The sequence below is a fragment of the Poecilia mexicana genome, unplaced genomic scaffold (genome assembly GCF_051168715.1).
Source record: "Poecilia mexicana isolate PSO_F unplaced genomic scaffold, ASM5116871v1 scaffold_14, whole genome shotgun sequence".
NCBI lineage: Eukaryota > Metazoa > Chordata > Actinopteri > Cyprinodontiformes > Poeciliidae > Poecilia > Poecilia mexicana.
Window position 1 is genome coordinate 6,465,762 of NW_028263383.1, and position 15,377 is coordinate 6,481,138.

The following is a 15,377-nucleotide window of genomic DNA, read 5'->3' on the forward strand; positions in this document are numbered from 1 at the left end:
TAACGGTAAGGAACATTATTATTCTAAAGCAGTTCTTCCAGATGAATTTAGTATGACTTCGCCTGACTTTGTCCCTTTTTTTTAAAAAAAAAGTAATATAACATCTCTTATGCTACCAATCTTAAAAAATGAGGACCGTCAAGCCAATTTAAGGGATCATTGATAACCAACACGTTGTAGAGAATTATTGTGAAGTGAAATATAGAATACATTTTTTACAGAAAAACTGAAGTGTGCTATTTACTTGTATTCAGTTCTATTTATGTCAATAACATAAAATAAATTACATTACAAATATTCTCCCTCAAAAAATTCCTAATTAATAGAGAGTCCACGTAGGAATAAATTACTCTCAGTCTCAGCGTAAATACAGCTGTCTTCTGAAGGCTTCATACGATTGTCATACGATTATTCCAAACTTTCAACATCTCATGGAGTTCTGCTCCATCATCTAAAAACAAAAAGAATATACTATGCCACAACTACAAAAAGACCAAACTGAATGGCTTGGCACCTTTGGAACAGTTAAAAATTAAATATCGCCAAGGAGGGCACAAATCCCAGGTGGGAGAACCTATGAGGTAGACTTTGAACTGTTGTTTACAAGCCATGCAGGGTACATTGTAAAGATATAGAAGGTGCTACATGCAAACTTTTTGTGTGATGCAAAATTAATATTGCACGTCACCCTCATCACCATGTTTATTTTTTATGGATCATGTGGTCAGCTACCCATGGCAAAATCACAAAGGGATAACATGCACAGGCAAAAACTAAAAATATACAAGACTTCCATTACTTTCATGCATGTGGTGGCAAGGGAGAGTTGATATTCCTGCTCTATGCTGAGAATAGGGACACTATTGTATGAGCTGCAATGCACTTGAAGCCCTATGTTCTTCTTCCATAAATAGGCAGACTAAAAAGCCAAAGGCACAATGGCAACAAAGGCATAGAGTATGAAAAAGAGATTAAAAAAAACAAAAACATTTCCACAGCACATGGGTGGCTAAAACAAACTTTGTTTATGTTTCTACGTGTGTCTGTACAAACGTCTATGCCCAGAGGTGTATCCCATAATTAGTTTTTTGATTGAGAAACATTGGCCACATTAGCTGTGTTAGCAAACATTAAAGCGGAGAAACATTAATAACTTGACGGCTGTGACAGTCATTTTAATTAAAAGTATTGTGTGTCTTTCATTTTGAAACAATGCCAAAGACTTAGTTTTAGCTGGTTTCCTCAATACACCATTAGGTCACAGAGTTTGCAGGAATGTCTGTCACCTTATTTCCAAGAAATGATTAAATGTTTTTTTTTTTTTTTTTTTCAAATCTACAGTAATATGATAACACATTAGTAAGTGATGGCTTGAAATTGATTTACAGGTAGAGCTGTGAATTAATAACGTTCAGCCCACCTAACCCCAAAAACAAAATAAAACAAAACACACATGTCAATGTACATTTATTTTAGCACACATACAACACAAACTGTTTCATACATTAATGTGCCATCTGCTTTGCACGTAAACTATGGAACAATGGATATTAACATGAATTACAGCTTCATGTACTCACTTTAATACATACAGAATATGTTTGTTTCACAACACGGACTCTTACTTACTATGGATTATAGCCATAAAAAGGGAAATCGACCTCACAAAGGGAGTAATTTGTTACCTAAAAGAAATCTTGAATCTGAACCGTGACATGATGTAAAGCACTGGCTAGTTATCGACTGTTGATACAGTATCTACTGCACACATTGAGATAACAGATATATTTCAGAGATGGCGTGTAAGCAATTGGTGCCTGATACTCTTGCTTACATATAGATTTTAAATACAGAGAATGAGACTTACTTTGCGTATTTACATGTGACAAAAGCATAGAAGCAAAACCTAACAGACATGATCTTCAGTTTATTTTTTTTTCTCTCAAAAATTCTTCTTAGACATTTATCCATTTATTTAATTTCTATGTGAAAAGGGGGACATGTTATATGTCTAGACAATATTTGGTGTGTCATGTTAGGATGGATACTGCCCATTACTGATCCTTCAGCTCACCCAAACAAGTATTTAATGAGTGAATCAGGAAGTACAAGACAAAGTACTGAAACACACCTAAAAATGAATTAAAATTCTGTAAGACTATAAAACAAACAACCTCTCAACAGCTGGAAACGGTCATGTTCAGACATTAAATGTGGAATATTAAATACTTTGTGCAACTTGTAATTAGAGGTGCAACAAGAAATGGGCCGATGAGCAGAACCCAAAAATTTTTCAGCTGACTGGAAACAAAAAAGCACAGATGGGCAAAAAGTATTTTTTCCACTTCAGTTAATGCAAAATACGCAGGAGACAGGAGGTGGCACTGACAACACTCTTAGGTGTGCATACTGTTGCTAAGTGAAGAAGACTTCCAGATAGCTAGTTTTAGAATAAGTGAGGTGTTTAAAATAAAGTCAAAGGAAACAGAGATGTAAGAAGCTGTTAAAAAGGAAACCTTTTTTGCAATGCTAACAAAAGTCTATAGAGAACAAGACTTTTCAGAATTAACAGGAAGGCTTGGCAGAGTACCGTGATGTTTATCTCTCTTGAGCTTTTCACTTTAGTCTGTTATAAATTATGCTGAATTCGGAAATGCTTGCATCTGCTTAGAAATTTCAGAGTTAAGGTACGAACTCACATTCTCTAGGAAACATGGACCAATGTAGGATGCTATGGATGACCTAAAATTTTTCCTCTGAAATCATTTTGTAGCAACTGCTGTCTCACACAAACAATGCGAGAGTCCCATTGCTACTAATTATAATAATTAATGACCGCTCACGGCCAGATAACTAAAATATATTCTATTTGAGCCACGATCAGCTGGAAATGTTCTCATCTGACCAAGAGAAAGTGCTATGTGAGAGTTTTTATTTGATAAAGAAAAAAGTCCTTTACTTTAATTTACATTATTGCCTTTAATCAGCAACTGACAGGTTAAAGGAAAAATATAGTTGCAGGCATAGGTGAGTGAATATTGGCTTTAAGCTTTGAGTCTGTAACAAAATATGATGGTTCCCACTCTTCAATCTTTATACAAGCTCACAACCAAAACAAACCAAAAAAAAAAAGAGCACAACAGACGATATGCACCTCAAATACAGCACATCACTTCTCACCACGGTAACAATAATTATTTAGAGTAGCTGGTACTAGAAATGATAATAAATGACTCAAAGTAAACAAAAAAGTGCTGTCTGGTTATAACCCTTGCAGATCCAGAGAATGTTGTCATTGTACTTTAAATACAAGTACACACACTACCACGCAACATTGTTATAGTTTCTAATAGTATAGACTGATACCTTGGATAAAAAAAAAAAAGGAATCAAACTCGAATGCTCTCTTGTGTTAGAACCTGCATGACCAGGAGAGTGCATACAGCATCTCAGTGCATATTCGTATCATCAAGCAAAACCTCTGGCTTGGTTCTTGCAAACACACTCACACGTCCAGCAAATTCTTTTTAAAATCATACGTACATTTATACAAGATTTTGCGATGTAGAAGTTTGGATGCTGAGCTAAACAAGACTTTTTGCAATGTATATAGTCTTAAAGATAAGGAATGCCAACGGAAAAAAAAGTCCTGCGGCAGTCCGATTAAACTGACACAATGGCTTGTGCTCTTGCTGTTTCCCCACACCGTGGAGTCAACAAATCCAGTGCAAATGAAATTACATTCACAAATTAAAGCGACTAAGTGTGAAGCTGACAGTTCCAGGAAACAAAAACAAGGACCCAGAACCCTGCAGTGCTCATCCTGCAACCAGATGACAAAGAGACAGAGAGCGACCAACTGTTGCTCTGAGAGCTCAGATTAGTCAAAATGGTGGTTGGGAACCGCAGAGTCTTCTGCAAAGCCACACATATTTATATGAAACATCAGCGCAGCCACACAGGTATGCTTTGATATTGCACAGGTGTAAACGCATGACTTGTGTATATAGATATACTTTATAGGACAACATACTGTAGACACAGGCACGTGTTTGCTGCTGTTAGTTAAAACATACATAGCAAGTAAGAGTAAATCAAATGTTAAAGGGGCAGTATTATGTGTTTTTCAGGCACAAAGTGCCGTTTTATAGCACAATGAAGAAAGCACGCTACCTTCAGTTGTTATAGAAATGGTGTATTTATCAAACATAATTTGACTTAAGAATTTAATGCCCTGGGATTTGGGCCCCTGTCTCTTTAGGAAGAGACACTCCACCTTCATCACAACAACTCAATTAAGTCTTTAACAACTTTTTTTTTTTTTTTTACCAGTGTTTCACTGAGAAACAGCTCGTATGATAAGTCAGCACATGCACCGATCCGCCAGGTGTTTGCTAACTGCTGCTAACGCTAGTCAGAAGGAGCTGAGTGGCAAAGGTGCGGGAGAGAGGTGCACTGTGAAGTGGAGGCTGGGCTTGAAGACTGATCTGCGCGGAAAAGACAACGCTGAGTGACAGCAAGCGTCATGGACAGTTGAATGGTTGCCATGGGAGATTGATGGATTTCTCAAACATGCATGAAAAGATCAAAGCAACACGCCAGATATGTCTTTGATGAGAAAATAGCATTATAACATGATATAAAGCTCAAAAAAGTAAATTTTACATAATACTGTCCCTTTAATATCAGAGAAGCTTAAAAGTTAAAACACGCAGCTGGGCTCAAACATTTCTCATGATACTGCTTTGAGATATAAACTCTTTCCTGTAATTGAAGGGTTTGGTCTATAATTCTTAAATATTGTCTCTTCTTTTTACATAAACACATTTACTCATTTATCTATACATATATGGATAAACCCCTTGCATCTGAGGGGTGGCATTATGTTTTTTTTTTGTTTTGTTTTTTACTGCTGACTACCTAGGAAAAAAGCCATTGTTGGTGGGACCCTGTGGGGGGTTCAGGTTACCGGTTACAGTTCTGTTTGGGACATGAGTGGATAACCACTCAGGCTCAGAGTCGAACACAGAGCGGGTTGACGGAGTTTGACTCTGGGGCACAAGGGAACTGGACGAGAACATGGGGTTCTGTTGTGTTTTGGTTGTTGTGGAAAACTTCGAATCATCATCAAAAGTGACCCACTGCTTCTGTTGGTTCCCTCTTGAGGGAAGTGGTGGCTGGCTCCAAGGCGCGAGAGTGGGAGGGAGGGAAGAGGGCGGCGCCAGCGGTAAAGTGAGGGCAGGAGACGGATCAAGAGGAAGCAGAGAAGCTTGAGTAGGAGTGGGACTGGATGACGGTCCGAACAAAGACATGGTCTGACTGTGCTGGGAGGACGGTGCGGCTGCAAGGGTGGGGATGAGTGACTGAGAAAGAGCAGATGGGGTCCTCTGAAAGTCAGCCGTTTGGGTTGGATGCTGGAGGCTGAAGTCTGGGGTGAGGGAACGACGCGGCAGCGGCTGCTGGACCAGGGGGCCTGTGAAGGGATTGGTGCTGCTGGGTCGGGCAGGGAGCGGCTCAGACTGGAAAACGTTCGGGGAAGCACGCAGGATCTCCTGGGAGCGGCTGCGAGACGGGGGAGGCGGGAGCAGCAGGGTGGCTGACGGTGACGGGGTAGAGAATGAGGATGAGGAGGATGAACTCAGGGATTGAAGGTCTGACAAAGCGGAGGACTGGAAGGACATGGACGAGGGGAGAGTGGAGGAGGAATATACAGATGGAGAAAGAGACGGCGGAGGGCGCAGAGAGGAGCCTCTGTTTAGGGACTGGGTGGTGTGCTGGGATGATGATGAAGAGGAGAACATGTTGAATGTAAGAGAGTCAAAGGGATCAGGCTTCCATTGTGCTTCTCTTTGGAATCCATTTAGTCCGTTGGTCTAAACAAGGGCAGAGCAGAGAAAATCTTTTTTAGGTGCAAAAACAGATTATGTTAAAAATAAATAAAAAACATGTTAACATCACTGAGGTGTTTACATACAAACTTATAATCTAATGAACCATACAGTGCTCTGCAGAAGAACTTTTTCACATTTTGTGTCCTATTATAACCACACTTCCACTTATTTTATTGGGATTTTATGTGACAGGTGCAATTGTGAAGTGGAATAAAAGGATGCAAGATGTTTCAACCAGTAAAAGTTGGGAAAGAGAGAACACCTGATGAAATCCAGTGCAACAAACTGTATACAATTTAGTCCACCTTAGTGAAGAAACAGCATCATCCCTGAGGTAATTTATTAGAAAGCATACACTGAACAGGTCAGGTATAAATCCTCTGAAAGCAAAGTTGGGTCAGAAAACCATATCCCAAGATTTTAAGGGCGCAAACAGCATTGTTCAATTTATCATCCAGAATATAAAGATGACAACACAATAGCTAGTTACAAAGAACTGTTAATCGGACAAGCAGCCAAGAGGTCAGTGGTAACTCTAATGCAGAGATCCGCAGCTCAGTTAGAAGAATCTGAATGGCTTAACAACACAAATCTAACATTTGTGTTAGAGTGGCAAGATGAGAGCCAAAAAGATCTCATTGTAGAAGAGACCAAAATGTAACCTTTTGGTTGATATGCAGAATACTATATGAGAAGGGAAAAATGTACTACACAACACAAGTCAAACTTTCCAATAAACATAAAGGTGTCAGCATCAGGCTTCATAATAGGAGGGACAGGAAGAGCAGCAGCAATGGACTTGAGACTGATGCAGAGGTTTATCTTTCGGGAGGAGATTGACACTAAACATACAGGCAGAGCTGCCATATAGACCAGAGCTATGCATGTCTACATTGTGTTGATCTACTGTTCAAAATACCAACTTGCCACTTGTAAGGTAACAAAGGGTGCGTTCACACTGCAGCCTGAAGTGACTCAATTCCGATTTTTTTGAAGTAATGCGACCTGTATCTGATCTTTTCATGGCAGTGTGAACAGCACAGGTCGGATTCTTTTTCGAATCTGACCCATATCCGATACGTATCCGATTCAAATGCGACCTAACGTTCAGGTCGCCTTCATCCGAACTGAACGTCACTGTTTATCTACAAATCTCACTATTCTGCGTCCTGATACGCGCAAGTGGGAAGAAAAACAACAACCATGACAGACTATATAAGGATTAAGTTGTTAATATGCTGCTCCGGCCAGATAACAACTTCAAATATATAAGCTATGCTCCACCGTTAGCCTCCATGTTTACTTCCGCAAACACTGAGCACTTCTTCTTTTTATGGTGGTTGGCAGAACACTGAGAACGCTGACGCTATGGCGCCCTCTACTGCGCATGCGGGACACTTTCAGGTCGTTTGCCCGTTTACACTGCAGAACGCATACAGGTCACATTTACTGGCAGTGTGAACGGCCCCGGCAAAAAAATCGGAATTGCCAAAAAATCGGAATTGAGTCACTTCAGGCTGCAGTGTGAACGCACCCAAAATGAGAAGAAAGTTAAATGGTTGTGAATTCTTTTGCACATCACTGTATGTTGGTGACAAAAACTTAAAGATACCCCTTTGAATGTTATTAAATTACTTTTTTTTTTTGGTAAATTTGATTGTGTTTAATGGAACAAACTGATTTGTCAAGTTTTATAAATGCCTACATCTGTTTTTCTTATATGTTATAAAGCATGCCATTCCCTTACAGGGTACCTTTAATATGAACATACTAAAAATTAATAAGCAATACATGTATCACCATTAACATTCAGTCTCTGAATTTAACACATATGAATGGATTCTGAACAAATCAACATGTTAAAACAATTTATGCAGTCATTACACATGTGCCCACTCTATCCCTCAATAGCAGAGTGAGACCATATGAAGGACCAAATGAGGGGAAACAACAACTATCTTTATTCCATAAAAAAAGAAGAGTAAAAGCAAATTTTATGAGCCTAATATAAACGTCAATAAGCCCTGGCAGTTGGCTGACGTATTTAGACTACAAAGGATAAATAAATCAATTGCAACAGAAGACAAAAGGGATTACTGCATGTAATGTATGAGGAGTGATAACAGAGCAGAGGACTGTTGTGTTTTGGAGGATGAGACAAACAGGTGGTTTGATATAAAGTACCTTTCACCCTGATGGCTTCTCCAGCTTGTGAGAAAGAGACAAATGCATCAGAGACAAAAGCAGGAAGAGAGACACACAACTAAGCTCAACTAAAGCGAGTAAAAGAAGCAGAAAAATATATTCTTATTACTGCTGATTTCAATACATCAATCGATAAACTTAGTTATAAATTTATAGAACAGATTAGTAACATAATTGTAACTGTTCAGTTGCTGAAGCTAACTCAATTTAGCACCAACCTGTGCAGCTGGGGCAGAGTCAGGCTTGGCAGCTTCAGGTGGCAAAGCATGAGAAGATCGGGAGCGTGGTGGAGGCTTAGGAGAGGATAGGCCCTGCTGAAGGCCAGGAGACGCTGCGGTGGGTGGGGCTGCAGCAGGTGGGGTAGATGCAGCAGGCGGCGCTGCTTGTTGTGGTTGCAGAGGAGCAGGAAGTGAGGGCTGCATCGGTGGTGGCAGCTGCGACTGAGCAGACGGGGGAGCTGGCTGAGGCTGCATGGGTGACTGAGTCTGGGCTTTTGTTGTGGGCGGGGGTCCAGATAGTGGGGGACCTGAGTGAAGAAGTAAAACGGAGACAAAGCTCAAAATATCCACATTGTAAAGGTCAAATGGACATACTGAATGGGGATTTGTGGATTTCCTCTTCCTGAAATAATCTGCTGCAGGTTTAAAGCTTCAGTAGGCAACTTTTATAACATAAGGTTTTTTACATATTTGTTAAAACTGTAACTGTGTTGCGACAGTTTAAAATGAGAAATAATCTGTAAAAAGAAAAAAAAAATCTACTGTATAGAGCGCCATAAGCCGCACCCATAGAGTTTTAAAAAAAAAAACTGAAAACGTACATATATAAGCCGCACCGGGCTATAAGCAGCATGGTTGAAAGCGTGGGAAAAAAGTAGCGGCTTATAGTCCGAAAAATATGGTAGATATATTTAAGCTCCTCTGCCATCTCATTGTGGTCCTACAGTCATCTGCAGAAAATCATAGCTCAGTCAGAAACGACCAATCAGAGGCAGAAGGAGGCTCTTGGTGCTGTCAATCATCCTTAGCATCAATGCTAAAGTACAATACAATGTACTCAATAGCAGGTGGAAAGTCACAAGCATGTTGAGTAACATGGACTTACTAAATTCAGAATATTAAAATTAGTGTATAAACTAAAGTCAGCCAAAATGCTAATGTTAGTCTAAATGCTGCCAGTAGCATGTGGGGTATAACTAGCATGTTGTCTTACATTGACTTCCTCCATTCAGTGTGCAATAAATAAACAAAATAGCTAAAAAGCTTATTTTAGGGAAAAGGCTACTGTTAATTTGGGCCGTAGCTATATTAGCAATGTTTGTGCTAATGTTAAAGCAAAAATGTAAAAATCATGTTTACTTCATGTAAAAAAACGCACAACACGTAGCACCAAATTAATAATAAGTAATATTATTGTTTATAACCCATAAGCCTATCTGCTTATAAAATAAATAATTTTGCAAAAGTAAAAATCAGATGTTTACTTTATGGGACTTGGTTACCAGAAAACGCACTCATCTCTTAGCAACAGATTAACAACAAATATTGTTATTGTTCAAAAAACATAAGATTTCTTCTGCTCTTTTGAAATACTACTTATTTTACATTACTTACTACTTAATTTGAATTGTGCAGTTGGTGAATGTGGCAGAAAAGTGAAAATGTTTTTTTTTGTCATTTGTGGTAAATATATTATAAAACTTTTATACTTGACATTCAACACAAAAGTAAAAATCTGATTTATACTATGTGGGATTTCGCTACCAGAAAAAACACTCATCTCTTAACACCAAATGAATATTATTGTTCATAAAACATAAGCTCTTTTGACATACTCCCCCATCTGCTTAGACACGAGAAATTTACAGTTGGTAAATTTTGCAAAAGTAAAAATCAGATATTTACTTCATGGCACTTGGTTACCAGAAAACAAACTCCTCTCTTAGCAACAGATTAACAACAAATATTGTTATTGTTCAAAAAAACATTTCTTTTGCTTTTTTGAAATACTACTTATATTATACTACTTAGAAAGAATTGTGCAGATGGTTCATTTTTCAAAAAAGTGAAAATGTTTTTTTTTTTTGGTAAATATATTATAAAACATTTATTCTTGTCTGTAGTAAATGTTCTGCCAAGGTGGCATCTCTGTAGTTTAACTGGAGGCTCTGCTCTCCTCTGTAGGAGCTGAGTGTTCCGCCATCTCTGTAGTTCTCTACATCTCTGCCCTCCTCAGTGTTCTGTTGCTATGGTAATCTATCCTCTCTGTTAACTGTTATGTGTGAATGAAACAGGCAGAGGTGGAGACAAAATTATCTCTGTTTTGAGAGTCTAACTGACACAAAACAGTGTCAGTTAGAATTTGTTTTAATTTGAATTTGGCTTGTTTTTCACCCATTACGTTGCCATGGTTACTCAAAATTCCAACAGAGCCCGCATGCCGAGATCCAGCTGCATGGCTATTGTAAACTTTTAGTTGGACACATAACCTTAAAATAAAGTTTTTCAGAAAGTTTAGCTCCATGAAAACTTATGTCTTTACCCAGGGGAAGGTCTGGTGGTTTAACTTGTGCACTGGGCACCGGCCGTGGGGCTCCAGGATGAGTGTCCGGGATAGGCCGAGGGGCCCCGGGATGCACATCAGGAGTGGGCCTTGGCGCACCCGGGTGAGATGGAGGCTGCGGGCGAGACTGAGGGGGCATGCTGATCACTCCAGCTCGAGGAGGAATATTCTGCAAGATGAAAATTGAGAAGATAATCATCGCAACATAAAACTGGATGAGGGTAAATGTTCTGTGAATGCTACAAGCTGAGTGGATGAACTGAAAAAGTTATTTCATAGCTGAAGAAGAAGCAGAGCAATACAAGAGTCAATAGCGGGAACAAAAGTTGTAATTTATGATACATTTCTTAACATGACACAGACAATAATAATAATAAAAAAAATAATAATATTTTAGATCTAAATATTGGTCGAAAACTCACTGGTCTGGAAGCTCCTCCAGGTGCTGGAGCTCCTGCCTGTCCTCGACCTGAGAACATTAAGACAGACAAAACAATAATTGTTAAGCACATATTTCAAGCAATAATATTTAGTTTTGGTCCTATTACATGCAATAACATATTTATTACTTTGATATGATTAATCAAATGAAAACAACAAATCACAATTTAAAGCAGTTTATCCAGCACAAGCTATTCTATGGATGACTTTGTTATCAAAGATGGCTCAGTCCTTCCACAGCTCCAGGAGGTCTGGCAGACACACGGGCCTTTTTTTGTAACCCAACTGCTCACTACACTATAAGGATTCTCCTCTTCTTTCACTATTCCCTTACCCAGACCCTCCTAAAGCCTTCAAACATTTTCCCACAACACTTAAATGTCTTCTTCTGTCCTGTCGAGTCACCAATCATAAGTCAACCCTGCCAACCACACAGCCTCTTACTATGCAAGAGGGAATCGGCTAACCACAAACACCATACAAATGTCTCAGGTGCAGACAGGCAAAGTCGGCGATTGGCTAGACATCCAAACTTTATCCTCCACCTCAGGACAAGCACATTGTGTGTCAGAACACAAGCACACAAAACAGGATTATAGGAGGGAGAGGGAGGTATAATCTCACCACATTATCACAAGTACAAATAAACGTCACACAAAGAGACCTTACATAATCACCAAATAAACCTTTATCCTTGCTGAATGCATTCATGCTAAATGCAGCTACGTCGTGCATAGCGGCACTCACCTGCAGGAGCATCTGGCCGAGGAAGAGCAGGGCTCTTTGGTCCTTTGCAGCACAAAGCAAACCAAATTACACTAAAGTTACACACAAAGCAGCTAGCTAGTCACCAGATGCAGGTGTTCAAAAGGAAAAAAAAAAGGCTAGTAGAAGCGCTTTAAAAAAGAAAAAAAAGCATGTGATGGAAATATTGTAGCAAAGCAGTGACGCTTGAGAAGATAAAAGCTGAATGATCTGTCTAAGGAGGACTTTTCCATTTCCCATCATGAAAAACAACCTCAAAGATAAACCCACTTTATCCCTTCAGATACACACACTGGTCTCTATGAAAAATATGCATGTAATTATAGATTTGTACACAAATTTTTATGAATTAAAATAGTAAATGTGTTCATTTTTTCCACAGTAGTTCAACACAAAATGTGAAACATATGAGTTTATGTTCATTTTGAATATGTATTGTATTATTTTATGATATATTATATAATATTTCAATCAAAATGTTCTTCATAAAATGTTACTTTTTGCCCATATTACACCATATGCTATCATGGGCAATGACAAAAGGTAATTGTGAAAGAGACCTGCTGTTCACAGAGTGCTGTATCCATGCATATTAATGGAAAGTTGAGCTGATGGAATAAGAGTGGGAGAACAAAATGGGCAAGCAATAAGGATGACCGCTGTCTTCAGAGGATTGTGAAGTCAAGCCCATTTAAGAGTTTTCAGGAGATTAACAAGGAGAGGAGTGAAAGTGAAGTTGATGCTTCAAGCGCCAGGACACACAGATGTTTGGCCACGGGACGTGGGATGGGATACGACTGTTGTTCAGTGGTCCACAGTGTTTTTGTCAAATGAAAAAAACATTTTGCATTTAGTTTGGAAATCAAGGTTCCAGAGTCTGGAGGAAGAATGGAGAAGCAGAAAATCCAGGTTCTTTGAGGTTCAGACGCTTCTAGTGTCCGTGATTATTTGGGAATGCTTATCTGTTGGAGTTGCTCCACTGTGGTTTTGAAGTGCAAATTCAGAGCAACTCTCTACAAAGACAGTTTACAGCACTTCCCTCTGATGGCAAACATTATGGAGATGCTAATTTTGTTTTCCAACAGGAGTTGTCACCTGCTCAAACTGCTAAAAGTACCAACAATAACTTTAATTACTGGGATGTCCACTGTGATGGACCTGATCTAATAGAGAACCTATGTTGTTTTAGTAGAGGAAGATGGCAGAGAACAGAGGCAAGAATGCAGACAAACTGAAGGCTGCTAATAGTAACGTCTGATAACTAGAGCTTTCTGAACACCTCAATGGTGTCATAGGCTGATTGAGTCCATGCAGGCCTGCACTAATGCAGTAATTCAAAGAAAACATACTGATTTTTCATGTTTTCCCTCACTGAAAGTCTTTAACACAAACAAAATGACTTTCAGTTTTTTATTTGAATTACATTTTTGAAAATATTGTAATTTATTAAGCTGCATTTGTAATGTTCACTGTAATCGTGACTGCAGTCCCATTAAAATGGATCTGCACAATTGCTGAGTAATAAAAACAGATGAGAATGAATTGTGCTTGAAGGAAAGAAGACAAGCTTCTTTCATTGATTTTGTTTCTGTGGTGGTTTACATTTCTTGCATTTAGTAACGGATTAATCACGTCTCAATCACACCTACAAACAAGACTAAAATGAACCACAATAAAGTAGGGGTGTAAACAATACGTCAATCCACACTGATACATCAACTAAAAGATTAGACTAATGATGTAATTGCATCAAAGCAAACATAAATATCATTGTCATCTTTAAGATGATACAGGGTGAATGATCTGCATTTGAGATTAATCTAAAAAATTTTTGGGACACTAAAACTGAATGAAAGTTTAAAATCTGCTTTCATCCATATCAAAAGTGATTTTTAAAATGTTGATATGTGTTATGTTTGTTTTCTTTAAGACTGAAACGTCATCAGGGGCATTTAGGTTAAATAAGAAAAAAAAATGCACTTAAATATGAGAAATGTGAGACTATACTGAACAAGTGATCTATTATTTATTTTTATCAAGAACAATGCTTTTTTAAAATTGAAATCTGAAACTGAAATCACTTTGAAATAAAGTGATCAAATCATATTAAGTTGTTTTTGTAGGTTGCCAATTACGAAATAGTTGTGTTAGATGGGCATATATTGCATATTATTGAAATCATACAGACTTCGTGATATTGAGTAACATTGTACTGTCATCCAAACAAATTGATACATTATTGTATTGTGATAAACTTTTGATTTACACCCCTACAATAAAGCAGTGAAAGTTAACACAAACCATCAATGTCAAAATAGCCTCACTGACATTGATGACTGGGTCTAAGACCGAAGGAATTAGGAAACATTCAAAAACTCCTGGCTCGTTACCTTCACTGCCTCTCCTACCGAGCAGTGGGCTGGGACATATGCCACTGTCTTAAAGAGGAAAACAAATGATTTTTTCTTTAAAACAAAGTAGAACAGAAAAAATATCAACAGATAAAAGTAAAGATTAGTCACAGTGTTCAGGTAAAACCTATATCCTAATTCCCAAATTCACTTACTGTCATGTAAAACTAAACTAAAGTACAAGATCATCTTTCACCTATAGGAAGGTTTTTAGGACCTACAAAAACACCATACAAGTATGTTACTAACAAATTACACCAATTACAAGGGGAAGTAGTCAAGCATTTAAAATACCAAGCTAATGCGTCACATCAGGAGTTGGATTCTACCTCTATTCAGACAAAAGATGCAAAACCTCCTTTACTCCTCAAAACCAGTGGGACAATTTGATCATTTATGACCAGTTTTTTTCTTGTACATAACACTGAATCAACACTTACTGACTGCTGTGCATAGTTCTAATGGAAAACAGCAAGCACCAGCATAAAGTAAATCAGCCACAAAAGTACATCAAGACATCATCCAGTAACTTTAACTTTACCTCCAGAGTACTTTCTAACAGGCTGAGGGCTCATGCCACCTTCACGGGTTTGGCAAAGCAGTGGGATAAAAGTGACAAGTTACTATTTCCTCTGTAGAGAACCATAATTAAAAGTGATTTTTTTTTTTCCACAGCAGGATTTTATTTAGTTGCCCCCACTTAAGTTGGGCTAATTTGACAAAAGTAATAATGCTTTATGTCATTCTTTTACAGAGAAGGCTGATGGGGCGGTACCTGAAGGTGGTGGTGGTCGTTGAGGTGGAGCTGGTCTGGCTGGAGGAGCGTTGGGCCGTGGTGGAGGAGGCCGCTTGGGCTCCAGGCCAGGACCTGTGGGAGCACCAGGCTGGAAGTCTACAGGAGGCCCTTGAAGGAAGAGGTGCAGAGTGGCTTGTTGTATTAAATATACTGTGGCAGTTTAACTTCTAAATCAATACGGCATAGAGTCATGTCCATAACTGCTTAGTTTATTTTACATATTTCTTACAATTTCATGAAACACATCTGTGAAAGCACACACAGCTAAAAGCTCTACAACAACAACAACCTGTTTTCTTTTTTGGT

At 38.6% G+C, this 15,377-nt stretch overlaps 1 protein-coding gene across 2 annotated transcripts in view; it reads right to left on the minus strand.

The window, feature by feature from the left end:
- Positions 1–1,454: 1,454 nt before the first annotated feature.
- The window catches only part of synj1 (synaptojanin 1), a 33,290-nt gene continuing 19,367 nt past the window's right edge, over positions 1,455–15,377 (minus strand). For both annotated transcript variants that reach the window (XM_088012699.1, XM_088012700.1), the window contains 5 exons: positions 15,051–15,179; positions 11,081–11,127; positions 10,638–10,827; positions 8,315–8,622; positions 1,455–5,873 (listed from right to left, as the gene is read on the minus strand). In XM_088012699.1, the coding sequence (XP_087868825.1) occupies positions 4,917–5,873; positions 8,315–8,622; positions 10,638–10,827; positions 11,081–11,127; positions 15,051–15,179 (1,631 nt within the window). In that variant the 3' untranslated portion in view covers positions 1,455–4,916. The remainder of the gene's footprint in view (positions 5,874–8,314; positions 8,623–10,637; positions 10,828–11,080; positions 11,128–15,050; positions 15,180–15,377) is intronic.